The sequence below is a fragment of the Larus michahellis genome, chromosome 7 (genome assembly GCF_964199755.1).
Source record: "Larus michahellis chromosome 7, bLarMic1.1, whole genome shotgun sequence".
NCBI lineage: Eukaryota > Metazoa > Chordata > Aves > Charadriiformes > Laridae > Larus > Larus michahellis.
In genome coordinates, this window is record NC_133902.1 from 60,319,370 (window position 1) to 60,345,174 (window position 25,805).

Below are 25,805 nucleotides of genomic sequence, written 5' to 3' on the forward strand. Positions count from 1 at the left end.
TCCACTTTTTTTCTCCATTCCACGTGCAGGTACCAGAAGAGAAAGACAAGCTGGGACACACATACCCCAATGTACTTCCAAATCAGAACCCAAGAGAACAGCCAGAGAACAGCATGGTGCTTCATACGACCTCAGAGCTCAGAAACCCCTTAATCCCTTGGGCCTAACAGACTTCTTGGCAATCGCTACGACAAATAGAAAGAGAAAAGCTACAAAATTCGCTAAAAAAAATATTGCTTCCAGCAAAACAAAGACAATGTTTACCTTGAAAATCAAAACTGAGTTTTCAAAAAGACTGTTTATGATGACAGAAGCTCACGACAATACTGCCACTTGTAACTCACTGACAAAACAGCATTATGTTTCTAAAATTTAAAATACAGCTGGAATAATAGAAGCTTTAGAAAAAGATGCAAAAATCTAAGATGATCTTAAGAATTTTAATAATCTAAGAAAATGTTGATTATAAAATTAATTATAAGAGCAATTAAAATTATACCTCAATAATCTGTTGATTTTACACCATTAAATGCATAACATTTCCGTGAAGGTCTAAGAACTTACCCTACCTCCCAAAATACAGGTAATTTCTTACAACGAAAATTACTTATGTAATCATCTCACAAAGGAGAAGGTTCATAAAATGGCAATAAAAATAACTTCTGCCACTGAACTATATTGAATTTAAGCTTCTTTTGGAGATTTCAGTTGAAATGGCAGTCAAAATACCATCCTCTTTATATGATTGACTTTGTGCAGAAAAACCTTTAACTATCATGATTCAGAATAAAACAAGTCTTCCAAACAGTGCTTGTATTTCAGAATTCCCAACCTATAAACCAATCATTTCTTTACATAGGCCATTTTTACACATGAAGGGCATGAAAACAAGGACAGCTATAACCATATTTCTTAGAATGCTTTTATTTAATATTGTTTGTAATACTTACACTTATGAAATAAAACTGTCTTTCACAATTATTCCCTTTTTGCATTCCACATTGTTTGAAGGTTTTCTCATAAACTCTGTTTCTGAAATTCCACATTTAAATATATAGGAAAAAATCTGATCCGCAGTTGAACAGAGCAAATGTAGCATCGGTATTTAAGCTTTAACATCATTTTACCTATTCTCAGGTTTGGAAGTACTTGAAATACCTTGCCTAGGCTACAAACTAGGTAGAGTGTAGGCATTTCTTTTACACTGCTCGCGGATATTTTACACATTCTTCTTGCTGCCACAGAACATCCACCAGAAAAGCAGCTGCAGGATAAGGTTAGCAGCGCTTTTTAAGGATCCAATATGTAGTACACTTGACGAAACATATGAGCGCTGACCTCAAAGAGCTGCTGTCCCATCTGTGCACAGGCAGAGGACTGTTCTATATAGACGTGACACACTGGCCAGAGGAAAGGGGAAAGTTTGCACAACCAAAATACCGTCATACAAGATGAAGATTGCTGGAGGTGAGGTCACCACAGCCTCACCAAGCCGCTCCCCTTCCTCCTGCCTCTAGAGCCTCCCGCCACTGCAAACGCAGCGAGCAAACACAAATAAGCAGAACGAGCTGTAACAAAAAGAAAAGCAGCAGTGAAGAGCCTCATAACCTAAGCAGTGAACTGTCGTTAAACACGGGCTGCCCCTCTCTGTGCCTCTGCTTCCAGTGCTGGCGGGGAACCACAGTCTCACCATCACACGCTCCACCTGCGACAGCCTCCGCGTTAGCCGGACCAGTCAGCATTCCATCACATCTCACCCTGAAAACTCCTATACAGAAGATGAATGCAGACACCAAAGGTCGAAGTTCTGCCTTAATTTGTTATTTTATAACTTTAACCCATTCATATAACAACACTAACAACATAACAACCAAGAACAAATACCAGGAAAAGTACCTTAGTGTGAAAAAAAAAGAAAAAAAAAATCACATACACAATACAGTTTTGTAACATAATACAAATACCCAGTCTTGAAAAATTCCCCTGTGTCTTTTTAGAGAGGTTTGTGTCTGAAAATTTCACCAGTGACATTTACAATAAGATAATTAATGGTTAACCAATACTCATTTAAACTAAGCCAGGGTTTCTCTGGAAGTGCATGGTTTGCAAGCACATAAATATGGCTTTCTCAACTACTGAACCCAAAATGACAGTCTTAAATATTACAGATAAATTTAAGGATAAATATTAGAGACTTTTGGACAACCAGTTGCAATTTTGCTAACTATATGATTTAGCATAGTTTAACAGAAAGATTGTGCTCTGCCAAGAATGTATATTTCGTCTTTAAGATAAATTGCAGAAAAAAAGTAGAATCAGGTGACCAACGTAAGCAGAGACTTCTTCAGCAAGAGGAGAAACTGGATACATGCAACATGCAAACGCAATCGTGATCCAGAACAATGAACTCCCAGATAAAATGAAATCAATTGGAAATTAGGTAGCTTTTCCAATTTTGGCTCTGGGGACTTGGAGCAATGGAAAATAACAAGGAGATGCCAGTCTCTATCTGGAGACAAGAAGGCTTCAGCAGCTCAGACTTCTGTTCTCCAGGTAGCGCTTCCCGTCAAGTGCTGCTTTGCAGAATTGCTGATAGCACCGAATTCAACAGTTACGCAAACTATCACCAAGAATACAATAAGCCACGAGGGCTTCTGCTCTTGACCCACTTGACATGGCACGAAGACGTATTTCTTTGGACAAAGCAAGGAAAATATATTTGAGTGCTATAAAAATAGATTGGGAAATTCCAAGTACTGTAGGACTTTATTTTTTCATTCTTCTGCTAAGGCAGTCAGTTTCACCCGCCTGCAAGTCAGTAATTTTGCTGTGCTACAACTTATTTTCTACTTTTAGTAAGCGTTGTAAATTGTTTTAGTAACAACTTAATCAAGTTGCTGTAAGTATGGATAGTTTTGTGTTGGTTTTTTTCCCTGCAAGGAATATCACTGCAACTGCAATAGACACATCTACTGACAGGAGAATCCATCAAATTCTAGGGTGTCTCACTGGTCACGTTGAAGTCCCATCATGTTTGCTCCCAGTAAGACACGTTACACAGAAGCATGGCAGATAAATAAAGACAAGAAGGCGAAGTCTAAAGAGAAAACATGATAACATATTAAGATTTTGTTTTCCTTCTTTCGCACAAGCTTTCTGTAGTGTGACACATACTGATGTCACTAAAGCCTTCGACACGTGTCGCAAAAATACTCTATTTGGAACAGCTAAGCCTTGATTTCTTAACTCTGCTTTTAACTGGCCTGTTACAAAGTCGTGGTTTGGGCTGGGCACCAGACACACGACACACGCTCTCTTTGACCTCTTCCCCCCGTAAGACCACAGCTTTTAGCGACCCTTCTTGCAAACCCCCCAGCACGAGGCGGCCCATCAGAGTAAGAGACTATTTGCTCATCAGCATTTGAACGACACCGCAGTAAGAATCTATGAAATTCTCTGACTTATTTTTTACAAAAATAATTATGCAGTCTTAACAAATACACCACAGGTGAGTTGGACTCTAAGGAAGACAGATTTCAGTGTAAGAAATAATCAGAAAAAGAGGTAAAATTTTAATAAAACAACTTCCTGGGGTTTTGCCATACCATTAAAATAAAAAGGTCAACACAAATACATCTGTGACACAGCTTGATTTTCTAAAAGCATTACATTCACTATAGTGAATTTCTGATTTTCTATTAAGTTGAAGTTTAGACTTATGCATCAGAGCCATTTCCCAAGGAGTCACCACATAAGTACTCAGAATAATGTAACAGAGACTTCCAGCATGCCGAAACGGTTAATATTGCCATTGTGCTGCCGGCCCCCAGGTAAGGTCCTAGTGCTGCACAGTGCAGCACGCTGCCCTGCAGACAATATTCTGTAAGGCTCATTTGCTGCATTGCAGCACACCTAACTGCAGCACTGGAAGCTTTCACAGTCTTTGCCACATTGCAAAAAAGCACAAATCTGTAAGAGTTAGAACTCCAGCACTGCCTCTGCGCTGATTCCTTGTGACACAGAGATAGTCACGTACAATTACTTGTGTACGCCTTTTTTTTCCTTTTAGAAACGTAATGAAGTAACATAACTGATGTGTAAGTGCGGGCAGATGAAATGGACAGTAGCAAGATTCATTTGCCCGTCTCTACACTAAATACTTCACAAGAATACAAGGTAGTGAGAGCAGTTAAAGATTTTAAAGGCAATCGTACCACTAACATATGCAAAAATGTATAAAAGTTTCCCATACTTTCTCTTTGTCCTGAGCTCTACGAATCATTTCCCGTTCTTTCTGCAGCCTTTCTTCCTCATCTTTCTTTTCTTTTCTTCTGGCAGCTACAGCAGCTTGTAGTTGAGCAGCCTCTTCCTGCTGTGCTTTCCACTGGAGAACCTGGGAGAAACGGTTGAAGAGTCAGTCCTGCAGCAGAGCTGGTGACACCGTGAGCCTGCCAGACAGCGGCTAGGAAGGAATCCCATGTCATGCATTTACAAACAAAGATTTATAATCCTATCAGCAATACATAATCAATTAGTAAGCACCACCTTGCCGCATGTTAATGTGCAGTTCACAGCTGCCTGGCACAGTATGCAATAAAATCACACATGAAAAGATTTTAGGTAACATCGCCGAAACCATCACAGTAACATCAGATATTAAATTCCCCTTCAGCGCTTGGACTTTCAGTAACATGTACATTTCTTAACAAACCTATGAACAAATGGAGACCAGCCTTCACAGACCAGAATCCTTCAACTCGGGCATCCCTGTAACAGCACTTCGCTTCCAACGAGGACCCTGCGGAAATCAACGGGCTCCAGTGACAGAGACTTCACCTTTTGTCAGCTTTCAAACTATGCAAAATCAGTCTAGGACCCCTGACACCTGTTCAAGGGTTGTGAGCAGTGCCTGTAATGGTGTTGTATACCCGAGGTCCCGCTCTTCTGTGGGAGGAGAGACCTCGGCTGGAGCGCAGCTGCCGGCAGCCGCAGGGCAGGACCCGCTCCATCCCACTTCTCCTCCGGGGCCTGACACACCTCTTACAAACTCAACGGGCCAGACCCCCATCCCTGACATATTCCTGACACACTGTATTGGTCAAACAAGACACCACATCCCCAGTAGCGGGTAACGGGCAGTGATGTATTTCCATTGTTCCCAGCCGCGTGGTCCCCAGTTGGACACTCCTCTGTTCCGCGCTGCTTTCAATAGGATTAACGATGTCTCCTTTTTGTTGGCTTGCCAGCTCTTTTTGTAACGGATTCGTCCACTGCTAACACAACTCTGTATTCCTCAAAGGAACAAGCATTTCAGCCATTTTTCATCTGGTTTTCTATACTACAATAAGTACTTTAACACTAAGACATTAAAATACTTATTTTTTCTCCACCTTTACTACGTTTCATTAGCTGTGCGTACAGGCTCTATTAATTTTTCTGTTCTGTGCTTGTGAAAGATTTTTGTTCACAAGTCCAGTGCTCCCTGTGGTCTGAGGTTCTCAGCGAGTTGCATCTTCGATTGATGCCGTGTTTGCCCTGCTGCTTTGCTTAAATAACAATTATATTTTGTTCGTTTCAAAGTGTCTCAATAGACTAAACACTGATGTGACTTTTCATGTAGTGCAGGCAAAGTAATAACATGAAAATAACATGAAATTTTACAGTGGTTGAAAAAGTAAACTCTCTCTGTATTAAAAGATTTCAAGATAGCTTATTAAAGAGATACTCTGCCTGTAATGAATGCCGTGCATGCACAGACTAACCAACAGCTACTTTTGCCTCCTGCAACCCAAGTTTATCTTTAAAAGTTCAATGCATTTTGCTACCATACCCAAGCATAAGCATCAACTGGTGTGGTTTTATGTTTTTATTAAAACTATGGAGTTTTGGGCTCCTTCAAGCAACTCTCATTTACACTGTTACGCTCCCAGAGCACATGCAACTTTTTCCAGATTCAACTCCATTCCCAAAGGTAAGAACTATGATTTATCTGAGCATTAAACTCTTTTTAACCTCTTTTCTTCCATTTTTGTAACTAGTTCTCAGTGCAGGTCTGTTCAAAACTGTTTCACCTTCTCAAATCTCCCTTCTAGAAAAAAAAAGACAAAAAAAAAGAAAAAAAAAGAAGCTAGGAAACAGCCATCTCCACTAGATATTTTACAGGAAGAGAGCAACAGTGGCAGCTAGGAGAAAAAAGGCACAAGATCCTGAAAACCCGAACCTCTCTACGTCCCTCCCTCTCCACCTTATTTGGACGATGCTACTAATTATTTTAGGGGCAGTGGGGTAGAAGCAGAGATAAGTTTGCCTGTGCCAGCAGGTATTAATGGCACTGAATGACCGTCAAAAAAAGCAGTTAGATGGTTTGCAAGGAGGGGAACGTAAACGTGTGGAAACTGCAATTGGGCACGGATGTTTGAAAATATGCAAGAGGGCCCAATTAGGATACACACATGCAAACTGCACTTGTCCACAGGTATTTGACTGTGCAGCAACGTAACGGCAGACAGCATAGAAACAGCTGTTTTTTCTTTTAGCTATTCTTACAAAACTGTTTCAAACTGGAATTCAAACTTGCACGTTATGGAAAGACAAACTAAAAATGTTACTGCAGTGTTCATTAGCACAGGTATGACTCTTCATATATGATCGTTCTCCTCAGAATTTTGAAAATGCTCCCTTAATAGGATCTCACATACATAACAATAATAAAATTGTTAACAAGAGACATACTGGGTAATGCTTCTTTGGCAGAAAAAAGAAAAAAGCACAATCCCCCCAGCCCTTTACCCTGCCAGCCACAGGTATGTGAAGTTTCTGCAGGAACTGGGGAGCACACGGAGCACTTACGGGATGCACAGCCACCTGTTCTCCCCCACCCTGGTTTTCCATTCATTAGAAGTGACATATTAACATCAATACCCCTTAGACATAAGTACTGTAATATAAATAGCTCTAAGCATGTGCATTAAATCAGCTCATTTCTCCAGAAAAGAGAACTAAATACGACTGGTCCCACTTGAATATATACTGCATATGCATCATTTACCTTAATTTCCTCAGAACAGGTTATTAAAGGAAGTACTGAGCAAAAATTTTTGCTAAGTAGCATGTTTCCCCCCTAGCAATATCATGCTTTCAGACATCTAAAACACATTAATGCATTCAAGCAGTATGTTCCAAACAGTTCCCGAATTTTTATTTAATGACTTGATTAATCAAGACTGCAGTATCACTGCATAAACACCTTGAGCCCTTTTATCCAGACTGGGGGAGATCCACATTCAATTCCCTCTTCTGTAAAAAGGAATACAAAGCCATGTTTATGGTTTCCAGTAAGAAAGAAATAATGCAGCACTTATGGAGGCAGGGACCTATATCCAGCTGTCCCCAATATGAGAAAGAACATCCTCTCTTCTAGACTAGCTTGAATCAGGGTCTTCTCGTTCCCTGACACTGGAGCTGTTCCACTTGAAAATCACCAAGAAGCGGAAAAGCGTCTCTTCCAGTGTCCAGACATTCACTTGGAAGTGTCTTCTCTGCTGTCCACTGTCTTTTCTTTAACGCCAAAGAATTAATCTGGTACGGAGGAACACACTGGCTCTGCAGCTCAGTCCTCACATCATTCTCCCATACCACTCCCCACGCTCAGTTCTGGGACTCAAGTCTTTATCTCCTATCATCCGAGATCTTATTTCCTTAAGTTTTTCACAAGTTAAAAACATCAAGTCCACAAGCAGATCCTGTAAGATTTAAGGAAGTTCTAAGAAAAAAATTCAGGCATTTAGCTGTGTTTTTAGGCATAACAGGAATGGATTTTCTTGAGGAACATGCAAAGCAAGGATTCTTGTGATGTAGCTCAGTGTGGGGGTACTACCAAAAACGCAGGAAAGAAGTGGGTCTAGATCCTCTAGAAGAGGCTCTAACACGCTTTCCTGGGAGAGTTGTCTGAACTCTCGCGGGTTCTCAGGAGAGCCGCTGAAGGTGAGGAACAGCCAAGTGTAAGGAGCAAGATGTAGTCAGACCTTTATTTCAGGGTTCTCTAGTTCTGACCCTGATAAATTCAGCACTAGATGGGGTCTAAACAGCTCGCTTAGCTTGGCAAGAATGAAAATGGATAAACAAGGACTTAAGCAAAAAATTGCTACGTAGCAGAGGTTTATCAGCTGGATCCTACAGAGGAAGCAGCGGGTTTGGGCCTGCCTCGCGCAGAGGGAATGACAAACTGACGGGGATTTCTAAGCCATACAGGAATAAGAATACCATCAAATGGGCAAAGAAATCCACAGCAGCTCCGCATCCTCAAGCGAGCAAGTTCCCAGAGAAGTGTCAGCAGAAGAATGTGTGTGACTCAGCACAAAAACAGCCAATTACGATTTCTAACCATCCATCTAAACAGAAATATGGAACCATAATAAAAATAGAACGAGGACTACGTGAGATGACAACACTAGCAGCTGAAAGACTTCTAGAAGGAAGGTGTCCATTTTCCTAAGACCTTGTTTTCTGGAGCTCAGCTGTAATACCTGAATGAAACCTCCCACACGCTGTGAGACTTGTAACACAAGGCCTTTGTCTAAATAGAAATCTTTATTTAGCAATTTTGGCAGCAGTCTGCTCATGCATTTTAGCAGCTTAGAAATCTAAAATAAAATGCTAAATTGTTTCAGTTACCCTTCACTTGCTACACTAATAAACTTAAAAAGGAACATTTTGAAAATGAGTATGGGAGAACATGGAATTGTTTCTACCTCACTTTTGAAACAGACTGAAGCAAAAACACACAGTGAAGCCTTAAAGTCTAACAATAACTAGAAATTGAATGAAAACCACCAAAAGTCTACTCAGATTGGAGCTAGAATAAACTGCAGAAGCATTCAAAGGAACTTTAAACTTCTGTAATAACATCATTGAGATTTTCTGAACTGAAGTGAGGTAACAGTCAAACTATGTAACAGAAAAAAGCTTTTTTTTAAGCTTGTATTTTCCTACATCCTGCTTCACACTCCTTTCAAACTCTCTTCAATAGCGAGACAAACGCCAATGTAAGTGGTCTCATTGCACGATGCAGCTTCTGTTTCCTCCAAGCCCGAGAACCCTCCCGATCCTTTACTGGTCTTCACTAGATACTAATTTACCTATTAACCAGGGATCTTTTTTAGTTGTTTGATTGCAGCCATTAGTTAGCACGGCGAGTCCATTAAATTGGTCTCAATAAAAGTTGCTGTTTACTGGTATTGCAGGGGAACTACGGACTGGAAATGGATGCTGAGAACAGAACCAGCCCAGCAGAGTCTGGTGAGATGACAACCGATTGAAGGAAAGCAAACAACAAAAAAGCAGGAAGAGAGACAGATACTAGCCCAAAATCATCTCAAGCCTCCTTATTCGTTCATTTTGATTAGCAGTTGTTCGTGTGGCATACATTATGCACCAATGTCATGACAGGCCATAATCACTTTCCCCAGTTATCTGCACATAGCTCTTCTGTTAAACCTTTGGATTCCAGGCAGAAATCAATATTGGGGCACAATCTAGATTTTCAACAGGTTTCATACAAACAAGTGAGCATAACCAAGCATCAAACATATAACTTCACTCAGCTGACAAAACATTAGTCATGCAATGAGGTTCCTCAGGCAAAACTGACGTGCCAATAATTCAGCGTGTATCTCCACTGCCTTCTACAACGCTACCTACACCGCACTAAATCACTGCTAAACACACCCATTCACTCAGTGTGTAGAATCTGCTTCACATTTTTATCTCGTTAGTTCTTCTAAACGCATGAGCCCATTGCTGATCAAGAAAACAGGTAATCAGAATGACAGAGGGAAGTTTTCATTGGATTATACCTTCCCACAAGACCCATTTATTATTTTCTGTAAGCAGCACATGAAGTTAGTTTACACTATCAGTGCCCCTCTCACGTTCATGTAATCCATGCCTTTTGTTAAAGCAGAAGAGGAGTCGCCTCCTTTAAAAAATTATTCACTATTGGGAAAAAAAATAAAAATGTGTAAAAACCCAGAAAAGCGCTGTTCACAAAATATTTATGAAATGTTATTCAGTAGGTTGGCATTACGCCATGTTCTCCCCACATGAACAGTTAAAGTCATACAGGATAAAATGTTCTTAACAGAGCTGAGCTGAATTAAAGTGTTTTATTATGCAAGAAATATAAAAAATTAGGAATTAAACAGATGATTCAAATGTCAAAATATTTCACTTTTTAAAGGCCATTCGAACATTAAAACATCTCTCTGCTAGAGGGCAGTTCTAGCCCCACAGCCCGGAGTTATTTTGTGTGCCAGCCTGGCTACAAAGGGGAACTGCTCCAGGGAGAACCATCCGCAGAGACGCCAGGAGCCGGAAGGAGTCGATTTCCAAACCAGTCCCCTCTCCATACTGTCACAGGTTCAAAAGCTAGGAGCCAGACTACCTTAACTCACGCTAACAGAGGATGTAGTGGACTGCCTCTGACAGCGACCCAGCCGGCGCCTGCCTCTGCCTTGCCAACTGCACGGTGCTGTGGGCTCTTGCCCCGCGGCGGGGGGAGCCCAGCCCTACCGGAGCATCTCTGGCACTGCCGCAAAACACACAGCAGCGACAAGGGGCAGGCAGGGAAAGGGCGCCCAACAGCTGAGGAAGCGCTGTGGCTGAGTTTTCAGCATTCCTACAATTTAAGTTTCTCAAGAAAACCCACTGTATCCATCAGGGTTTTCCTCCAGAGGTAGTATCGTGCAGACCTGAAGAATACAAAAAATCCCAAACAATAATCCTGACACCCTAAGGCAGTAATCTGGGACCACAGAATGCACACAAAAAAATTAACGTGTTCTTGATTGCATTCTTTCATTCCTGCGAGTGCAAAATCAGAAGGATAGAGTTTACTGTGTCAACGGTAAACATTCTGTTTAAATATTAAAGAAATCCTAGTAGTTAAACTAATATTGAAAAATACACTGAAAACTGGAACCCCTATTGCCTGTTTCACAAAGCAGCTTACATTTTAGCGGTACAAGCTTTGCCAACATTAAGTTCTAAAAGTTTTTAATTACAACCAGCATTTCAAGTACATTTCACAGTTCATGTATTATTAGAGGAGCTTTTGCCAAGTGAATTATTAAATCGCTGTGCTGAGCAGAATGTGTACATGGCTATTTTCAGTTCATTATTTCAATATTGCATATTACAATAATGTAAAGTACACTACAAACTAATTAAAGTAATAAATTAGTTCTTTCACTCGAACATCTGAATAGTAATAATGTATTTACCATGTATTTAATGCTACAGATACATCTCTTTTAATGACAAAACAATTTTGGGGGGACTTTCCTCGGGAATTCCCATTAAACTAGCACACAGCAGCCCAGCACCACGTCAGCTTTTCTCTCTAAGCAACGCTCACTTCCCTTATACACAGATGCTGAAGCTGCCTATGGTGACAGGACGAGTTGGCACCGAGCCGCTCCAGCGGCTGCACCGCACAGGGAGGTCAATGGCGGGCGGGCATGGAGACGGGCTGCACGGGGAACTCGCGCAAGGACTAAGACTCGTCCTTGGGAACTGAGGCAAGAACACGCTACCGACCAAAAGGACATAAAGTGACCAGGAGGAACAGTGTCACTAAATGACTACGGAGAGCTCCAGGTCACTATCCCCCCAGGCTACACTGTGCTACGCAGATACAGTAAGCTGCTAGAATTCAAATTCTAAGCAAGAATTACCAATAATCGTGTGATAAAGTCAGGGCTGTTTGTCATAACTAAAGGCATAAGAAGAAAATCCTCTGATATCCCCACCCTGAGTCTCTCTAGCTTACTCTTCCAACCGTATGAAATGACCCGATCCCAATACACTTTCAGAATCTCTCAGAGCTTTATTAATCTCTGGAACATTTCTGCACGGCTTTCTCTATTTTTGTTATGGTTTGCAGTTGGTTGGTTTTTTTTTTCTTCAAACTGTTCACAACTGATTCTAAGAATGTCTGGGAAAAAATTTTAGAGGCTCCCTTCAAGAAAAATAACTTCACAAATGAAGATGCTACATAGCAAAAGAAGTACTGCAAAACTGGTGTGGTAAGCGGAGGAAGCTGAGACCAGAACGCCATTCCAGCACCGCGGAACTGCCAGCATTGTCACGGTGGTGTCACCATGCAACTGAAAGCTACAGTGGCTGCAGCACCCAGGGATGCATGATCAGAAGTGTGATCACAAGATGACTAGAGATTCAAATATTATTTGAAGGAATTCAATGTAAAAAAAAAAAAAAAATCCTAAGCATACACCAAGGACTCACGGAACGCATCTACATACATTTGTCCCACAGTTCTTACTGGTTGTTCCGCAAAGCGGGTAGGAAATCCCAACAAGTAATAGACATGAAGTGTTAATTCATGTTTCACGGTTGGGACAGCACAGACCACCTGGGCTTGGTGTTGTGTGGCGCACATCATCTGCACCACAAATTGGTATAAGTAGCAGTAAAATTCCTGTTGTGTGGCAAAGCTCCATGTTAGGCTACTAGAGGTACCCTTGGAAACAGAGAACAAGGTCAGCACCTTTTTGGCTTGTCCTGATAGAGCCCAAATAGTCATTCGGAACCACAGAATCAGCTCTGGAAAGGACGAGTGCCAAATTGCATGGGAACCCGCATCTGCTCCCTTTCCACAGGATGATTCAGGCTGGAGTCCTCTAGGTCATCTAAGGCTTTCCTACAGCTACGTACGCTGCGCTCGTATGAAGCGCAGAAGAAAGGGGAAGCTTGGTATGAACAGAGTCCAAAAGCACCGCAAGAAACGTCCACAACTCAGATAACCAGACTGATCCACTTCTATTGCCAGGACCAGCTCCTCTCCTTTCTCGCCCTCTTTCCCAACTTCATTGTATCATCATCATCTTCTCTGCCCAGCTCTTCTGCGCTGTTTCTCGCTGAGTAGGGAATCGAGTTATCACATTTGTGGTAAGTCAGAGATACCTCTTCATTTTCCAGATGGAAGCCACAAGGCACAGAGGGGAAAAAAATGCCTCTTAATTGCAAGTTTGGATTCAAACCACGTCAACCACGACATTTTTCCTTCATGTTTTTGAGACAAGAAGAAGTACAAGTTTGTGACCTAAGGATTCTGTTTACAGAGAAAAGGCCATTTTAGAGCTATGCATTTCTAGTGTGTCCTGGAAAACAAAATTAAGCAAAACAGATGTAAAAGGTGATTAAGTGATAAGAAGTTACGGGCTAAAGGAATTACAGGATTGCAACATCAGGTCTTCAGTAAGGATACTCTTCTGGGTTCAGTTCCTAATGGACACATCATCCAATCAATGAAGATGATTTAATAAATTTGGCAAACTTCTTATTTCCCCACAAAAGAGAAGGTCATTATTTTTTATCTACTATAGAACTGGCCAAAGAGCACAGACAAACTGAGATCATTAGAAGATTAACGTGGAAAACTCATTAAAAGGTGACTTCTATTACCAGCAGCGTAGCCTCTTTATTTGCAATACAGCAAACCAGGACACTTGGTCATTAATACTTCAGATAAAAGTAGTGCATGTTGATCTATGCCTCTTGCTTGAGCAACTCCCTGCCATTCTAAGGTGGAAAAAAAGGAAAGGTTTTTAAGAAAAGGGGGAAGGAAGTCTAGAGGAAAATAAAAAAATTAAAGACCTAGTCTCCCATAGAAGAAGGAGGATTCACCCAGATAATTTCTATTAAGATCAACAGAAGTTAAACATATAAATTCCGCTTGGGTTAAGGGTAAAAATCCCTTAGACTTAAATATTTTATAAATGGAACACGTCAATAGAAGTCTGTGTTACAAAACTAAGAAAATTTTTAAGTCCCTAGTTATACAGAAATGTCTATTCAATGACCACTAAAAAGCAGTGGATTTCATTTAAAAAAAAAAAAAAAAGTGTTTTCAAACTTACTTGCATTCACCCACAATTTCTCATTACACTACTCAAACTTTTGAGGCTTTCTGCTAGGTACTGGGAAGAAGGAAATGAACGCGCGTTGTAAAACATTTGCATCTCCAGGAGAGAATTGCCACAGCTTTTCCCAGCCAAACACACCGGCCTGCACAGCACCTGCACAGCGACCCCGCCGCTCCAGGACGCAGGGGCTGGATACGCTCTTCACAGGTGGTTTGGGCATGCATGAGAACTGTGCCATGTAGGAAACACTGGACCTACTGGTAACATGTGCCGATTTGCAGTAGTTTCAACAATTCTCAGACGCGCAGAACTCACAGCACGAGTACTGGAGAGTAGATTTAGGCTTGCGCAGTGGGCATCTCATGGATTTCTACACTTCCAGTTAATGACTTGTTTGCCAAGACTTTCGAAGCCACAGTCAAATTTTGCCCCAACAAAGCTGACATCTCCAAGGGAAGCGGGATGTATGGTAGACCTGCTACTGATGTATAATTGTATCAACAGAAAATAAAAATAAATAAAATTCCACTAATCAAACCCACCACACATTGACATATAAAATAACAACAGTGTTATTCTTGGAAATCAAATAAGAATAGAAAGTATATGCATATATTCCTAAATGGAAAGATAATGAGACAGGTGCCTCAGGGTGTGAATACTAGAGCTTATAAAAGGGAAAAAATTAAAATGTATATTAAGAACAGTTCCCTGGAGTCTAAAACATTACAGGGCAGGATGGAATTTGTCAAAACAATGTGAAAAAGCCATCATTTTTAAAGTTTAGGAAGTCCTAGAAAGTCCTTTTCGATAAATGTCATAAATATTGTTTTCCTTTTCTTGCATGCCAGCAACCTTATGAACTGACACGAACGTTTAAAATAGCAAATGTGTCAATTACTAGTTACTGTGGAAGGAAGTTCAGATTTACAAGGGGGGGCTCCATATTAAATATCATGATCTAGTAGAAATATTTAGCAAGGATCGTTGCTGTTTAGGAGTTTTGGTTCATGTGCTGGTGGCAGCAGCCCAGAGAGCCGCAGTAAAGAGTTCCTGTCTCCTGCCAGCGGATAAAGCAACACACCGGCCAGACATCCTGCGCTCTGGGCTCCGCGATACAGCGCTTCAAATACTGCTGGCCCCTACCGTCACCACAAACACCACGCATTCAAAATCCATGCTAGCACCTAATCCTGAATACGAACGCCCCACAACAGAGGTTATAGGGCAGCAGACACTCTGAACTTGGGTCACTCAGCAGGCCAGCCGTCAGAACAATGCGCCCTGTCCCTGCGGACAAGACTGAGCTCAACTGTTGCGGCAAAGAACTCGTCTGGATTTTACGGAGTGCAGAAGCTCCTGAGACCACACAGTCAATACATGCAGGTACTTATGCCATCGACAGGCACATCAACAACATAAACTACCGTGATATTAACAGATATCAGTGTGAAGTCTCCAATAAGTCTCAACTCTAAACCCCTGTTCCTTCTGCTCTAGACTGGGGATTCTTCTGCCTTGAAAACTTCGGAGCAGCACCTGGAATCGCGTCCAGGCTCCTTGGGTCTCAAATGAAAAACAGCCAATGGAACCAGCCACCAGTTTCCTGCTGCTGACAGACTTCCACAAGACCTGTGAGAAGTCCCGTATTTGAGCATTTGGCAATGGGATAATTAAGAAATAATACACTTGCAAGTTTGTTTGTTAATCTCAGAAGATAACCTCATTCTGACCGTGATTAGAAAACCAATCGAAGTTCACATCCGCAGTAGGTGTTTGACTGGTGCTCTAGAGCAGCTTGTGCTTTGCAGGCTACCTCTGAGAGGTCTGCAAGAAATAACGGAGAAAAGCAAGGCTACTGACACCAGGATTAATTTTGTTACGTAAGAGAAAAACACCCATATCCACCTTGAGAAAAATTTTAATTTGAAAAATCAAAAAGTGGTCAAAAGTAACTGTTTTGATCGTTAACAGAACTGTAGACATTTTCTGCAGCTCTAAGAGTGTTTAAATCTGAAAAAGGGATGCGAGAGAAAAGCATTTGAGCATAACCTTCAGTCATAACCTGAAGAATAAAAAGATCCACTGCTTTCAGCTGGGAAACTGAGTCCCAAGGGCTGGGATTGGTACCGACAAAATTTGTGATCGTGTAGGAGGGGTTTTAGTTCCCTGGCACCGAAAGCACGTCACAACAGCTTTGCTCGAGTCAAGTGGGTGAACAGTTTACTTTTCACAGCTTGTCCTTGGATTTCCTCTCTCTTGTCAGTCACCATTATTCAGAACATCTTTCTGTTCTTGACAACGGGAGCGTCAACATTTTATTAACATGTTTAAACATTATGTAGGCTTAAATATTCACACATGCATAACCTTAAGCAAGCCACACTTCTATTTACAAGTACTTAGCTAAATTTCCTGTCTTTCATATGCAGTACTATCTCTTCTAGTTCCTTCTGCAGTTGGATGAAGAGCTCCTTTGATCCTTTCCTACTTTTGCAAAATTTTAATGCAAATTATTTTGCTTGCCTGAGGTGCCACTTTCCTAGCTGAAGAAAGAAGATAATTCTCCTAAGAAAATACGGTTAGCGTGAGCTGTCTGCCTGTCCGGCTATCCATCCTCAAGTAATTTTGGGGATCACTGGACAATTTCAACTAAATTTGACAGATAAGTGCGTCTCGAGCACACTTCACCTACAAGCTTTGGTAAACCTAGCAGGCAGGAAAATGAGCAAGACAGGTCCCAGGCTGGGGCCCCACCTGCTCCCCTCTGACTGGCTGAAGTTTTGGGGCGCAATGAGTTGTTTAAATGAATCTCAGAGCTGACAAGCCAGTCCACAGTCTCCTCTCACGCAGGGTGCCCTTGCAGCCCCATCACCAAATCCCCGCAAGTTATACCCAGTACAGAAGATTAAGCATGCAGTCATGATAGCGTCCTCAGAAGAATAACACGAATCACACGTAATGGAGTTGCCACAGTTTAACAAACTGCCTCCTGTAACTTCACTGGGGCCTGTGGCTCCGCGCGTGCTCCTACTCCTTCCCAAATCTATCACAGCACAATAACGAAGAGAGCATTTTCAAATTTGTATGTTGTCTCATATAGCATAAATTCTAATTATGATGCTGGAGCAAACCATGAAGGCACTTTAAACTACTACACTTTCCACACCACTGGCGTAGCGCAGGGCTCTGCTGCGCTTCTCACATCCAACAAACGAATGGGTCAGCTTGGTGGTGAACAGACAATGGTTCTGAAAAACAAAACTCTTACTTTAAATATTACACTATTTAAATATTTATTTTTACAAAGTTCCCTGCAAAGTGATCAGATGATAGTCAAAGTACTAGATTTGATACCTATCCAGCCTTTTTTTTATATTCAGTTGTAATACCTCAATGTTGATCTCTTATGGCAGTCAAACCATTCCAATCAGTGACTTGACTATATGCTGGATAGGGAGATACAACTTTTTTCCCTGAGTTTACTGACACATCTTTTCTTCTTATTATACAGAAAGGGAGCAGGAGGGCAACCTGCAACATGCTTTATATGGTTGGCAATATCCCGGTTAATTCCACCTAACTCTCTTCTTTTTGAAATTTGTTTATCTTAGTTTCTGCCAGGATAAGGAATGCAAGAGTTGCTCTCCAAAAATTCACAATGCGTTACAAGAGATTTTAGCACTGGAGTGGGGATTAATCCTGGAACACAAAAAGAGAAAGAGAAAAGATTTAAAGGCAGGCAGGCACATAGCTTTATGCTAAGGAAGAAAAAGCCCACCCTATGCATCACACACAGGAGATTCAATGACCTTTTGTCTACTGTTGTAGGTCTCCCTCCAGCGTCCTTTCAAATTTGTTTTATATGAAGATGGAAAGTACTGGATTATAAATATTTTAAGATAAATTCAATGTAAAAATAATGTTTTGAATGCATGCAGATACCTTGACTGAATTTCTGAATGTATCACAGCAAGTACTTCAATCCTTCAAACACCAACTGTGAAGCAGCACCCTACTAACCCTCTTAAAAGATCACGCTCTCCCTTACTTGTGACATAGCAGAATTTGCTTCTCTATGTTGCTTAGAAAGAGGAATTTTACACAGAATTTTTTTTTTTTTTTTTACACAGCATCTGCTACAGAACCCTGAAAGCGGTTACATCCACACAGCACAAAGCATACCAAACCTGAGGGATTCTCGACCTCTCATTTACATGTTTTTGTTTTGCTTGTTTTCCCATGGCAAACAGGGCTGTTAAAGGTATGTACCAGAAATGTTTCCTCTTGAAGAATGTACGGTATATCTTCAGTACGGTTATCCATTTCACACTTTATTTCATTCAGATTACCATATGGCCCTGGTGATTTATTTCACCTGAGCTTCTTGAGTTGTTTCAAAATTCCTCCTTAGAGACTCTGATTTCTGCTAAGGACACCCATTGATCTTCTGTGAGATGGAACATGGAATAAGAATTTGAAAGTCCTTTCCCCACATAAAAACCGCTATAAGCATTAATTTAACTTCTCTGCTGCTTTGCTTTTTAATTGTTATCCCCTCTTGTCGGTCACAAGGCCTAGAATGTCACGATGGCATAGTTGCTTCTAGTGCATTTAAAACAGTTTTAAATAAATAAATTCTTTAGTCTGTTTGCTATGCCTTTGGTTTGTTGTTAACAGATGAACTATATAAAAGTTAGGTGATATCATGTCGTTATTGTAGTAATAAGAAAAATGCATAGCCTGTCACATATGAATGACCTCTTCTCCCTGGTGACAAGTGATAGGACGAGAGGGAACGGGTTCAAGTTACATCAGGGGAGGTTTAGTTTGGACATTAGGAAACATTTTTTCACTGAAAGGGTTATTAAACATTGGAATAGGCTGCCCAGGGAGGTGGTGGATTCACCATCCCTGGAGGTGTTTAAAAAAAAGGTAGATGGGGCACTGAGGGACATGGTTTAGAAGTGGCTCTTGTCAGGGTAGGCTAAAGGTTGGACTCGATGATCTTAAAGGTCCCTTCCAACCTCAACAATTCTATGATTCTATGAATATTTTCTTTCTCTTTTGCATTGCTCAATCTGCACTACAATTGGGAACAAACTGATTTTCACACACAGAGAAAGAAAAACTCTTTTTAAAAACCCCGCAAACTCAAAGAAGTATAGAGATTTACAGAAAGATATCCCCTTCAAATCAAGTAAGGAAAGCAGGCTAAATGGTTTACTGACTGGAAGTTAAACGAAAGGTGTCATGTGCAGAGTTTAGTCTTCTCCCACTCTATCGTTAACAGCTGCTCAAACATTCCATTTTGATTTTAATGTACTTCTGCGTATTCTGCCTGCAAAATGAATCTAACGATCCTTTGCATTTCTAAAGCTGCTTAGATATCTTGCAGTGTGTGTGTGTCATAACTTCATTTTACAGCTCATGTAAATAGGCATATGAATGCTGCGACTTTCTCTGCAACCTCCTGGTCTAACAAAGGAGATCTGTGTCTCTCACATTCAGGATACAAACTCTTCACAAGCATACCTGAAGTCTACTATACAGCTAAATCATTATAGCAACTACATTTTCCCTCTGGCAAAGTGATACAAGTAAGATTTCCTTACGCTAAACTTACTGAAATGCAAAACTTCAGTCACTTAATGGCCAAAAAGCGGGAGAACAGCCCTAACCCCTGATTTCCAGCTCTACACTCATTCCCTTGGAGACAGATCCACATTTTACTCCATCTTATGGATCCTCGTGAGGATGGTTTTTTAGCTGTGTAAATTAACTCACTAGACTGCTTTTTACCCAATAGTTGCCAACAGCCGCTTTTCACCCAATAGTTGCCAACAGCCGCTTTTCACAGTATGACAGCCTGTGCTTGCCCACTGCAGAAGTGTAGAAAGAGAAGTTGTAAAATGAACTAAACCTGGGTAAAGTATGAGTTTTCAAATGCACATGCCCGTCAAATCCAAAGAAAACCCATGGATACATTCAGAATAATTTCTCTGAAAGCCAGCTAGCTCCTTGCTCAATTTCAACTTCCGTCCTCTAGCCCTTTCAGCCGCGGAGCTGATCAAAACAAGGTCACAATGATATCCTCCTTTAATGAAAAAAAAAAAAAAAGAGCTACCTTTTTCACTCCTCTTTTCTGGGAAACAGGTGAATTGTTATTGATCAAGTGTTCAACATTTTAACAAAGCCACCTTTGAAAGCAACCCTTGAAAAGTCTAGGCCTAATAGCTTTAAGTTTCAAACAGTTCCAGGTTACTGGAAACAGGAGGTCAGAACCCAAAAAACTTTCAGCCAACGTTCAATGCATCAGTGAGAATCTTAAACTACACAGAGACAACACAAATACTCAAACGCTTGCTTGTTACTTTTTGAGGGGAAGAAGAAAAAAAAAAAAAAAAAGACAGACTCATAAATTCACAGTTCTGGAATAAATGGCCCTTCCACCTCTAATTGTGCAGATGAGAAACACACAGCAATTCCACAAAGGGGGGCCTGGGGGGGGGGGAAGAAAAAAAGAAACAAACCCCAAACCCCGCACCAACTCCGGAGAACCGCTCCTTACCCGACTTGGCTGCAGGGAAGCCTGCCACGGGAGTCGAAATGGAGCTCTCCCCTCTGCGTCAAGCCCAGGCAGTTTCTAACCCTAAAGTGTTTAGATTCAAACCTCCCCATGACAGACAGCTCCAGGAACAGGAGACAACAGGGGGTTTTTGTATTATTACTATAGTGAAAAAATAGCATCAATATCAAAAATCTTAATCACAGTACAAGTTTTACTGTGTTTTTCTACTTGTAGAAAACCAAAATCAAGTGTTCAGTATTTTGCTGAAAAGTAAGGGTCCAACAGAAATGATGCTGGTAGAGAACACTACACCATGTCTGCTTTCAGATGTTAATTTCTGTGCAAGTGAAAAATCAGAGAGCAGTTTAAACAAATCTTAACATGCCTTTCTTGCCCAGAAATGTGATTCCCCTTACACATGCCTTAGGCATCAACATCATAACACTCTCCTCTTGCATCCAGGCTCCTCCCATTTTATTCTATTCTCTTACCAAACACCCCCAGGTATTTTTATCTTTTTTCACCTCTTAACACAGTAAATCACCTTTCAGAATATTGCGAAACCTCCATAACAAGGCCAAACAAGTTATGGGATCCATTTTTTCAGGTCTTAGAAAGCATTCTTAAAAATAAACGGAAGGGAAGACAGATATTCATTATTTCTCTGAAAACAGACCAGCATTAATCTAAAAAACTGGTGGTAGTGATGATGAATGGAACATTTAGAATCCTCAGAAGTGGAAGCAAATGTTAAAAGCAATTGTGAAGTAAGCCTCAGACAGTATAAATATCTTCTCTGCCATGGGAACAGGCTGAGTGAGGGAGTTAGGGTTGTTCAGCCTGGAGAAGAGAAGGCTCCGGGGAGACCTTCCAGCCCCTTCCAGGCCCCAAATATGCTCCAGAAAAGCTGGGGAGGGACTCTGGATCAGGCAGGGGAGCCATGGGACGAGGGGGAAGGGCTTTACACTGACAGAGGGGAGATTGAGATGAGATGTGAGGCAGAAATTGTTTGCTGTGAGGGCGGTGAGCCCCTGGCCCAGGTTGCCCAGAGAAGCTGTGGCTGCCCCATCCCTGGAGGGGTTCAAGGCCAGGTTGGCCGGGGCTTGGAGCAACCTGGGCTGGTGGGAGGTGTCCCTGCCCAGGGCAGGGGGTGCCACTGGCTGGGCTTGAAGGTCCCTTCCCACCCAAACCAGTCTGTGATTCTGTGATACCAATCCAACTTTGTTGAGGAAGAAGCAGAAACACACAAATATTTTGTGATTTGCCAAGGTTAGAGAGAAACACAAGGAATATGATGCCAGACCTTTACTCCTGTAGCTTGCTTACAGTCTCTCATATGGTAAACTGCAGAACAATTCTTGTTCTTCTAATACTGAAATACAGTTCAAACTCTTTGATGGTGCTCAAAATCCATCAAAACAAACACAATCGCAGTCTATACAGAGATTATACCCGCAGTATGAAACTCATAGTAATGCCTAAAGTGTGCTAGGTAATCAAATTCTTAACCAAAAAAAGACAAACTAAGTTCAAGAGCTGGTTGAAACACTAACAAGGATCCTTATTGGCAATGAAACAGAGCATCTTCAGAAGCATTTACAAATCAAGCTTCACAAACATACTGATTTCTGCCAGCAGATTATAGTTTGCTTTTTGTCCCCTAACAGCACAAAACAATTCAAGCAGGCCAGTAAAAACCGGATTATGACAACTATCTTCAGTTAGGTTTTCTTCACTTAAACACTGTAACTTCATTTTGAATTTACCAGCGAAAATCAGATTTGCATGTGTTAGATTCATAACTGAACCTACCTTCGCTTTCAGATCAGCACAAATCTCCTGTTGTTTTTGTCTGGTATTAGCCAACACTACTTCTGCCTCGTGAGCAGCGGAGGCTTCCGCAACAGTCGTCGCTGCCTGAAGTAAAAAGGCTTTCCTAGCTTGAACCCAGTTTAATATCAAGACTCTGCGCTGATTCCTAATGAAATGGTAGCGATCCCAAGCTTTCTCGTGAACAACCTAAAAAAGTAAAGAATTTCAGAAAGGTTTAAAAACTATGCATTAATAAAATAAAATAATTCTAGAGGTTTTTGCAAACCTTGAATATAATTGGTTTAATTATATCACCAATATCCCTACGGAATCCACAATTCGGGGCCCAGAAGTGTTCTGCCAGGTGCACATCAGCCTCCCAGTGTCGGGACAGTGACACCACCCCAGCCTATCCCTGTTCGCCACATGGCACTTCAGTGTCCTGACCCTCCACTGCTCTTTTCTGAACTACGCTTTTGCAATATGAATGAATTAAATGCAATGGTTCCTTCCTGCCCTAAAGTACATAAAATGCAAGTAGGTCCTTTTCAATACATCTTCGGACATATTGAGCACTTTCTGTAAGCTGAGGCTCTTTGTAGCAAATTAAGATCTATAGAGAAACAGAACACCAATTAAAGCAATTGTACAAATGCCGTACAGAGGAGAATTAGCTTCACTTTTTCTGTCCTAACAGGAAAGCTGGAAATAGATGTTTAGCTTGCCAAGCAGCATACTGCCACCATCAGTGTCACCACCTAACAAAAATGATGAGTGTTTGATCTTAAATACACCTTCTTCGGCCCTATTCAGTGAGGTTCCTGAGGATATTCAAGCCTCAAGACTTTGACAAAAGCAGTAACAGGTAAGGCTGCACGGACTGAGGCAGCAGAGTTTAGGACCTGTCTTATATCCCCAAAAATACAAGTTACAGGGATGAAGGAGATTCTAGAGATGGCTATCTGCTCACAAATGTCAAGAGGACCACTCCTGATGCTAACTTCCAGGCTTTTGGCAGGGGACAGGGGGATGCTGACCCACCTGGTGCCTAGCTCACAGAGATTCCCATTAGCTCATAGCTGGATGACGTAAAGTGGTACCACCACCTCTGGAGCTTCTCTTTGGTCAAACGCACACAGGCCACCACCTCAGAAGTTCACATTGACTTTGTTGCTGCCACAAACTCAGGTGAGCCTTACTAGCAAGCACCTCGAGCTGAGAAACCTATGAGCAAGAAATGGGATGGAGAGTCTGCACTTCTAAAACCAGACCTCTCTGATGAGCTGCTACTGGATCAAGCACTCTGTGTGTGTCCACTGTTCATTCTTCTTCAGAGGGAAGAAGGCGCAGAAGGCTCTAGGTTTAGTATTCTAATGTCACACAGATGTTTTAAGAATAGATTCTTAGAACTGTTTTAACATTTCTGTATTTGTCACACTAATACACATACTAAGAGATATCAATTCAATGCAGAATTATGATTTTTCATTTAAGATTTAAAAAATATAAATTTAACCTTCAAAGAATTAGGGATACCCATTAATAACGGCTATGCTTAAAATATAGCTACATCGTACAAAGCACGTAATTATTTAGCCTAGTTCTCACAGGCAAAAGTTCTGAAATCCACAAGAACGTTATTTTAGGTGAAACTACGCTAATTATCAGTATCGCTTCACTGTCAATCCTTTGCACCAGGCACTCCTCAAAGACAAGGAAGTAGATGGTCTAAAAATACTTGCAGAGATAAAAAAAGATTCCTGCTTTACTTATGACATCCTGAAGTGTTCTGGCCTTGAAATGGGTTTCTCTATTAGCTGCTATGTGCTTATTCACCGTGGAGTGTAAAAGGAATCAGCAATCAATTTGAAAGGCATTATGCATATAAAAATAGCCTCTCCCCGAGAGCAGGAGATAACTTTCTGCTCTTTCTGCTATATATGTGCCACAGACCAATTAAAGTAACTATTCCTAGACAGTGCGACAAAGCTATACATCCTCATAAAAAATAAAAATACCGAGAGAAGCAGAATAGCATGACATAACTATAAAACTGTACAGCAAAAGCAATGCTAACAAACTAATTTTGTGAATTTGGCTGTAACAGTATGTGGAAGTATAAAATCTCCACAGTGCTCATTCTGAAGAAGCGACAGGTTTTCAAGTTTGTGCATTTTGAAGAAAAGGACATCCCTTCTTCACTGTGCAGAACAAAATTCACCATTAAGAAATTTTAAAATAAAAAACTTTGATAAACATTCTTTAATACAAATGTCCACTACATGATTTATGTAAGAATTTATGTAATTGATCTAATAGTTAAAACAACACTGACCAGGTCATGCCGAGATTTGTGAGGAAGGTATCTCTGCAGCACATCGAGGTACAAAGTCCTCCTCCTCCCAAGATTGCTTGGATACTGATTGAGAACAGTCTGAAAAACCCACTGATCTTCTTCATTCCAGTCAATGTTCCTATAGAAATGCAAAACAATCAGCCCCAGTATAATTTAACATTTGAGAAGGAGGAGTTTGGTTCTCGTTTATTGTTAAAGGCCTAATCTTTCTGCGGGCTCACAATCCTGAACCTGTAAACTGGATGTTGGATCAGAGCTGAGAATTTTAGATTTACTTCAATGAAACAAAGCAAACCTATATTGCTTTTCTAATGTGACCATTTATTGTGCCATCATTCAAATTAATTGTTCCTTTCCTAACCTGGCTTTTAACTGGGGAGCGATACCGTGTTTCTTAAATACATTACACTAATGAATAGTCACACCCCACGGAAAACACAATGTGAAAAAGGAAGATGATCAGCCTCCACCCCTGAGCACTAAATAAAATTATCAAAATCAAATGAAGTGATAATATCTGTACGTAGCTAAATGAGGAACTAGTTTAAAAACAAACTTCTGACAGCCATAAACTCATCCACAAAGCATAAGAGTCACAGCTTTTTAAAACAGGAGGTGTAGCAATAAGTATGCATTCATGTATTTCAGAAAATCAGAGTAGCAAGAAGTAATAAAACTAAAGCAGAGTTCCACAGGTTTGGATTTAGTAGATTAGATTTTACCCTCAATCTGAACTCTTGGCCTCGAAGGGATTAACGTCGGGCTTTTCTTCTCAGCATTAAAGGAAGAGCAGCAACACTGAGTCAGACCAAAAGGTCTCTCTATCCCAGTGACCTGTTTTCAACAGTGACTAAAAGCCTAGGGAAAATTAAAAGGCAGCAATTGTATGACTCTACCCCCAGCAAATTCCTGCAGCCTCCAACTGTCTGCAGCTCTCGGACTTCCTGAGCCAGCAGCGGTGTCTTGGTATTTAATAGCATTGCACCTCCAAGATCTTAGAACAACTTTATCCTTACACAGGCAGAAATACCAGGTATTTAAAAAAAAAAAGAAAAAAGGATTTTTTTTTTGTGAGATGCTTATATGTAATTAATATTAAACTAGATTTTTCGATATGATCTAG

The 25,805-nt window shown here is 41.0% G+C and overlaps 1 protein-coding gene across 9 annotated transcripts in view; it reads right to left on the minus strand.

Annotated features, from left to right (window-relative positions):
* Positions 1-25,805, minus strand: part of CCDC148 (coiled-coil domain containing 148) — an 80,683-nt gene that overhangs the window by 21,208 nt on the left and 33,670 nt on the right. For all 9 annotated transcript variants that reach the window (XM_074594422.1, XM_074594417.1, XM_074594419.1 and 6 more), the window contains 3 exons: positions 24,662-24,800; positions 22,327-22,533; positions 4,253-4,393 (listed from right to left, as the gene is read on the minus strand). In XM_074594422.1, the coding sequence (XP_074450523.1) occupies positions 4,253-4,393; positions 22,327-22,533; positions 24,662-24,800 (487 nt within the window). The remainder of the gene's footprint in view (positions 1-4,252; positions 4,394-22,326; positions 22,534-24,661; positions 24,801-25,805) is intronic.